This window comes from Ostrinia nubilalis, chromosome 1, assembly GCF_963855985.1.
Source record: "Ostrinia nubilalis chromosome 1, ilOstNubi1.1, whole genome shotgun sequence".
Taxonomy (NCBI): domain Eukaryota; kingdom Metazoa; phylum Arthropoda; class Insecta; order Lepidoptera; family Crambidae; genus Ostrinia; species Ostrinia nubilalis.
The window spans coordinates 19,659,025-19,666,571 of NC_087088.1; the positions used below are offsets into that span (position 1 = coordinate 19,659,025).

The 7,547-nt window shown below is 55.2% G+C and overlaps 1 protein-coding gene across 1 annotated transcript; it reads left to right on the plus strand.

The window, feature by feature from the left end:
- Positions 1-362: 362 nt before the first annotated feature.
- On the plus strand, positions 363-7,162 carry LOC135073731 (uncharacterized). The gene is made up of 4 exons (XM_063967928.1): positions 363-384; positions 519-553; positions 1,732-3,690; positions 3,770-7,162. Exons 1-4 carry the CDS (start codon positions 363-365, stop codon positions 7,160-7,162), a joined length of 5,409 nt encoding a protein of 1,802 aa, XP_063823998.1.
- The last annotated feature ends 385 nt before the right edge of the window (positions 7,163-7,547 follow it).

Consider the following 7,547-nt stretch of genomic DNA (forward strand, 5'->3'; position numbering starts at 1 on the left):
CGACGGTGGTCTTGATGTCGCCCCTCAGGTTACGAGCGGTGCCAAGGCTCACCTTGGCCTTCTGAAGGGAGGCTCTGGCTTCGGCTGTCCTGTCTCTGGTGACAGTGGCAGTTGGGGTTTTAGGTGAGTTCACCGAAGCCTCCACAGAAGCTCGGCGCAACGGCGCGGGCTTCTTTGGAGCCTTCGGCGGTTCAGCTCGCGGCGGGGTTGAGTCGGATGCGGAGGAAAGCCCAGCTTTCCCCGCCTCCCACTCCCCGACGCTGCGTCTCACCTTACCCGGTCTTCTGATTGGCGGGGAATCAGGAGACTTTTGTTGGTTGGTGTCACTGACCCTCTTGGCTGGTGTTCTGAATCCAAACATAATGTCGCTAGAGGTACGCGTCAGTGAGTAAAATAAAACAATTCAGGTCTTTATGACCGCGTAAAGTAAAAATACTAGTTAAAATAAAGGTTTGTAAAAGTTGTATATAAGATAAATAATATATAAAATTTGTTAAAAAGTACTTTTCCCGTTTCAGATCCTGAGCACAGTATGCAGCCGTCGCAGCACCCGGTAAGTTACTAAGTTTGTCTTCTTAAAATATATTATAATGCGTTAATTTACTTTTCAGATACCGGGAGCCACAACGTCGCAGTCAGGAGCGGTCACAATAAAAATTTTAAAATGTATAAATTAAATTATTTGTCAAATAAGACCTAAATTAAACTTAACCTAAACTCAAATGTCGTCAAAATATCCCTCAGTGACAACCCTGGCCTATGCAACCCAAAACGAAAATATTAATTTTTGGTCAAATCCGAAAAGTCTACCTAGTAAATGACCAAAGGGTGGGTGGGCGGGCAAATTTTTCGATTTGTATGCGTCGGATCGCAACAAATGAGGTGTCCACGGATAGGGCTCGTCGAGACGGACAAAATAAGACGGTCAACGCCTGGGGTCGCCCTGAAAAATTTTGAAAAAGACGTCCAAAAACCGTTTCAGAAATCCTAAAATCCGCCAAAAAAGCAAGTTTCAGTATGGAACGATATCAATCGAACGTCAGGGGAGTGCTAAGCCGAAAGGGGTGAGTCTATTAAAGCGAAAAAATTTTGAAAAACGGACCAAAAATACCAAAGTTGTAAATTTTTGTATGAAAATATTCTAAGTCAATATTAAAAATTTGAAAAGTCGAAAATTTCCACGAAAATCGATTTTTCGCGTGTCTAACGTCACGAGGGTGTTTACTAAAAATATTACGCACAATTTGATGTATAACACGTGGGGGTGCGTTTAAATTTTGAAGAAAATTTGAGTTCGGTTAGGTTAGGTTAGGTTAGGTTAGGTTAGGTTAGGTTAGGTTAGGTTAGGTTAGGTTGGGGTGCGATGGTGAGGGACCTCCCCGTGGTGCATCCCGGGCAACGTCCGCGTGTTCTGTCACGCGGGCGGCTGACTCCTCACCGGCGCGGCAGGTTGCGTCAACTCGGCGGGCCTGTCGGGCGACCCGTTACCCCCCAACGGAGGGGGGCCGGGGGCCCCGGCTACGGAAGCCGGGGCCAAGACAAGGAAAAGTCAGTAAAACCCTCAAACGTCAAGGTCTGGCGGGGGCCGAGGAACGATATCGGGTCCTATTAGGCTCGATATGGTCGGTGGAGTAGCACCGGCCGTTACCCCGCCCGGGAAGTTGGTGGGGCAGCTGCGCCCGCAAGCAGTCAAAAACTATGAACGGTGTTGGCAAAAGTTATATTCCCCAGGCGGGTCCCGGTTCATCCGGGGAATCCCGCCCCGCCGCTTCGGCGGCGGGCTGCCCTTCGTATCTGGGGGGGGCACCCACCGTTTCGCGGCTTCGGCCGTGTTGTGAGGAGGAGGACTCTGTAAATAATGCAGGAGTTGTAAATAACAGTGTAAATATTAGTGTGTGTGTAGATGTAAATAAAGAAGGTGTAAATAATGTAAATATACAAGAGGAGAAGAGGGAAGAAACCGCGGACACGCTCGGTGTGATGGAGCTGCGCGAACCGCGGGTTGTCCTAGAACGGGTCGACATTGAGTCGGACTCCGCATCGGCGGTCTCCATGAACTCGGTTGGCTCTGACTCGGGAAACGAGCGTACTAGGACGAAGTTTTGGACCAGGAAGCGAAGTTGGGAGAGAAACTCTGCCGCTTCGGATTCGGAGAAAGACGAGAGCGCCCCACATCGAAAGCTGTCAGCGGGGAAAGCTCCTCGAGGCCGAGGCCGACCGCCAAGCTCCGGCGAGTACATCGGCAAGGCCAAGGCTCAGGCGGCCTTCAGAAAGGCAAAGCTGCAGTTAGAGCGAGAGGAACTTCAGCTTCAAGCTGAAAAAGAAATTGTGGACTTGACGGTCGAGGCTCGTTCTTCTAGAACGAACGCTGAAGCCAGGCTTGCCACAATACAAGCGATTGAGGAGAACGAGACGGTCGACGGTCTACTAAAACGTGTCCAGACCGGGATCGATCTCGTCCAGAAAGTGGGGAAAAAGTCGGGCCGTCTCCAAGGCCCGATGCAAGCTGCCTTAAAAGAGGCAGTTGTAATGATAAGGGCGGCCACTAACACCTTGGCTACCCGCACGGCAACGGAAGAAATTCACGACCTTCAGGCGCAGAACGATGTCCTGAGGGCGGAAATTAATGAAATGAGGAAGGAGATGGCCGAGTTAAAGGCCCGACTCCGGGTGAAAGCCCCAACGGAGGTGACCTCGAATGAGACGCCCCCTTCCTATATGGAAGAGTGGGCGTCCAAAATTCTCGGCGTAGCAACCGCGCGGATCAACGCCCAAATTGAAGGGCTCGAGCCGCGCCTAAATCCAGAACCGCGACTCCGTCCAGCTCTGGCATTCGAGAAGAGACGGGAGGGGGCCCCTTTACAGCCTCCTCCACCAGTTGAGCCGACGGCAAATCAGCCGGAAACCGTTAAGGACGCAGCTAAAAGCCGCAATCCTCCGGCAGCGGGAAAAGTAGTTACCGCAAAGGCGAACGAGGGCCCAAAAGGTAACACCAAAAAGGGTAAAAAGAAGAAGAGGCAAAGAGTGGCCCCAGTAGAGGCCGCTCCACCCGTTTCACGACCACTCCCACCTGCGCCAGTCTCAATGAGCGAGGGCTGGAGCACTGTGGTTAAAAAGGGAAAGACCAACGGGAAAGCTGGTCAAAAGCCGACTCCTAAAAACCAGCAGAAAAGGACGGCTCAGCCTAAGCAGGTGAAAGCACGCCCACCCAGCTCGGCAGCAGTGGTACTGTCGGTACAGCCTGGAGCTGCGGAAAAGGGCGTCACATATGAGAAAGCGATCGGTGAAGCCAAAAAACGGATCGATATTAGCGAATTGGGTATCGAAGCTGTTCGCTTCCGTAGGGCGGTCACCGGCGCCACGATAATAGAGGTCCCCGGGGCCACTAGTGACGCAAAAGCGGACTCCCTAGCTGAAAAGCTCAGGGCCATTTTCAAGGATGAGGATGTGCGGGTGTCCAGGCCCATAAAATGCTCCGAGCTACGAGTTTCGGGCCTGGACGACTCGGTCACGTCAGACGAGGTGGCGGCTGCGGTGGCGAAACTTGGAGGCTGCCCAGTCGAAGCGGTGAAAGTGGGAAACCCTCGCCGCGACTATACAGGACTATTCGCTGCCTGGGTGCGTTGCCCAGTTATGGCGGCGAAGAAAGTGGCAGAGGGCCGCCTCCTGGTCGGTTGGGTGGCCGCCAGGGTAAGGCCTCTGCCAACTAGAGAGATGAGGTGCTATCGGTGCCTTGAGGCCGGCCATGTTCAGGCTGTGTGTCCGGCAGAGGTGGACCGTAGCCGCCAATGCTTTAGGTGTGGACAAATTGGCCACGTTGCGGCGACCTGCGAGAATGAGCCTCACTGCTCACTATGCGCAACAGCGGACAAACCGGCGGGACACCGGGTGGGCAGTAAGGCCTGCAAAGCTCCTGCCACAAAGATTAGTAGGAGGGCGGCGGCAAGTGCTAAAGGCCAGCCAAAGCCATCCCATCCCACCGACGGTGGGCCCGAGGAGGTGCACATGGCTGGTAGTTAATATGGCCCATAGATTTCTGATGGTGAACGTCAACCACTGCGCCAGAGCTCAGGACCTCTTACACCAGAGCATGGCACAGTGGTCGACCCAAGTCTGCATCGTGACGGAGCCGTATTTCGTCCACGAGCGGGATAACTGGGCTGGTGACTCGAATGACAAAGTCGCGATTATTACCAACCCAACAGCCGACTCTCCACCATTTGGTGCAGTTCGGAGAGGTCAAGGCTGTGTAGCTGTCCTCGTCGGAGAGGTGGTGATCGTGGGAGCATATTTCTCGCCAAACCGCTCCATCGCCGAATTTGAAGCGTTTTTGGCGGAAACTGAGACTTTGCTGTCTGGGTGGGGTCGTCCCCACCATGTGATAGTAGCTGGGGACCTAAATGCCAAGTCGGTGGCGTGGGGCTCCCGCATAACCGATCTACGCGGCGAGTTATTGGAGGACTGGCTGCTAGCCAACGGGCTAGTTGTGCTGAACCGGGGGACGGCCGAAACGTGTGTGCGGATGCAGGGCGGGTCGGTTGTGGACGTGACGTTCGCGAGCCCCGCCCTGGCACGCCGTGTCCAAAGCTGGGAGGTGCTGGAGGAGGTCGAGACGCTGTCGGACCACAAGTACGTGCGTTTCGACATCTTCCCCGATCGGCCGGCGCCTGTTAGCTCAAGCCGTTCCCCGTTAGAGATAGGCCCACGGTGGGCACTAAAGCGCTTGGACCGTGACACGCTAGTGGTCGCAGCACTGGTTGAGAGCTGGTCGCCGTGGTCGGACGATACTGAATCAGACCGCGAGGTCGAGTGGTTCCGTGAGGCCATGACCCACGTGTGCGATGCGGCGATGCCCAGAGTAAGGGCGTTGCCGGCTCGCACTGCAGTGCACTGGTGGTCTCCGGAACTAACTCGGCTCAGAGAGGCGTGTGTTGCGGCAAGGCGCTGCTATTCCCGGCACAGAAGAAGACGTAACCGCGATGAAACGCGGGATAGTCCGCTTTATGCGGTATACCAGGACGCAAAGAAAGCGCTGAGGGGTGCGATAGGGGCGGCCAAAAACGCCGCCTGGGAGGAGCTCCTCTCCACTCTTAACCAGGATCCGTGGGGGAGGCCGTACCGGCTCGTGATGAGCAAACTACGCCCGTGGACTCCCCCGCTCACCACCACCATGGATCCTGGTCTTCTGCGCAACGTTGTGGAGACACTGTTCCCCGAAAGAACAGAACATCAGCCTCCGGTACACTTCAGCTCAGTGGGAGCTAACGCAGATGAAGCACCGGAAGTAACCGAGGGAGAGCTGGGAGCGGCCATCTTACGCCTACAGGCGAAGAAAACTGCTCCTGGCCCAGATGGCGTACCTGGGAAGGCGTGGGTGCTAACACTCAAAAATGGAATGGAACCTCGGTTTCGGGCACTCCTTACTGCTTGCCTGAGGCGAGGCCATTTTCCTCGGCAATGGAAAATAGGGAAGTTGGTGCTCCTCAAAAAGGGAGGTCGACCTGCTGACTCTCCGTCGGCATATAGGCCGATTGTACTTTTGGACGAGGCGGCCAAATTGCTTGAGCGTGTCATCGCTATGCGCCTCAACAAACACCTTGAGGATGCAGGTCCGAACCTAGCGGACAATCAGTTTGGCTTCCGACGGGGAAGATCAACAATCGATGCCATAGAGCGGGTGAGGGTCCATGCTGAAGACGAAGTAGAACGCGGGGGCTGTGTGGTGGCGGTGTCACTAGACATCGCCAATGCGTTTAACACTCTCCCCCACGTATGTATTGAGGAGGCACTTAAATTCCACGGATTCCCCTTATACCTGCAGCAAATCGTCATGGACTACCTAAGAGCCCGGGAAATAATCTTCCCGACCGCAGATGGCTGGGGCAGGAGGCCCGTGGCGTGCGGTGTTCCACAGGGTTCGGTCCTTGGTCCGCTCCTGTGGAACATCGGGTACGACTGGGCCATCCGGGGCTCAACCCTGCATGGTGTAGGGGTGATTTGCTACGCGGACGATACCCTCGTAACAGCAAAGGGTAGAAGTTATAGAGATGCGGCCATCCTAGCGACTGCAGGAGTTGCCCAGGTGGTGGACCGCATTCGAAAATTGGGGCTTAAGGTCGCCCTGAACAAATCAGAGGCGATCTGTTTCCACGGGCCTAGGAAAGCACCGCCAGCCGGGGCGAATATCGTTGTGGGTGGCGTATCCATCGGGGTCGGGTCGACCATGAAGTACCTGGGACTGGTCCTCGACAGCCGGTGGAACTTCAAGGCCCACTTCAGATATCTCGCCCCAAAACTCATGAGGACGGCAGCGGCACTATCTCGCATCATGCCGAATTTGGGAGGCCCGCACATGGGGTGTCGTCGCCTCTTTGCCGGGGTCATCCGATCCATGGCCTTGTACGGCGCTCCTGTGTGGGTAAACTCCCTACACATACGGGAAAACCTGACGGCACTTCGGAGGCCGCAGCGTGTGATGGCAATAAGGATGGTGCGTGCCTATAGCACTGTCGGCAGAGAAGCAGCTTGTGCGCTTGCTGGTACCCCTCCCTGGGAGCTCGAGGCCAAAGTGCTGGCGGAGGTTTACCACCACACTGCTGCCGCAAAGCGCAGCGGTAACCCGCCGGCACCACGGGAAGTCGAGCACTGGAGGGAGGAGGCCCGCAACACTATTGTGGACGAGTGGTCGGTCTGTCTGACGGAGCCCAGCGCGGGTCACCGGACGATCGACGCACTGCAGCCTTATGTACGAGAGTGGATGGAGCGGCGCGGCCGATCTCTCACTTACCGGATGGTGCAGGTGTTGACCGGGCATGGCTGCTTCGGTAGATACCTGCACAGGATCGGTCGTGAGAGATCGGCCGACTGCCACCATTGTGGCAACAGTGACGACACCGCAGAGCACACCGTGGAAGTGTGCAATGCGTGGGCGCCGCACAGGACAACACTCCGTGCGGCGATTGGACAGGACATTACGCTGCCGGCATTGGTTAGGGCCATGGTCGGCGGCGACACCGGCTTTGACGCAGTTCGGTCATTCTGTGAGACCGTTATGGCCGAAAAGGAGGCGGCTGAAAGGGACAGGGAGGATGATCCCTTCTCTGATCCCATACGCCGAAGAAGAGTCGGTCGAAGGCGGCGGGCTTTTGCTCGCCAGCCTTGATGCTAGTCATTGTTTCTGGTTATAGAGTAGGTTAGATGGTCGCCGGCGGACAGGCTTTCTACACCTGGTCGCCGGCTTCACTTGTATATAGAGCAGGATAGTTGGTCGTCGGCGGACAGGCATTCTACACCTGGTCGCTGGCCTCAATTGTATAAAGAGTAGGTTAGTTGGTCGTCGGCGGACAGGCTTTCTACACCTGGTCGCCGGCCTCAATTGTATATATTATGGTATGTAAATAGTTTCTGTACAGTCTGTACATATGTTCCTAATGTACATAATGACACTGTACATACTGTAAATATAGTCTCCGGGTCTAGAGGTGAAACCACCCATTCACCTCTACAGAGTAGGCAGTGGTCATGAGTTGGGTCTGCATTTGCGGACA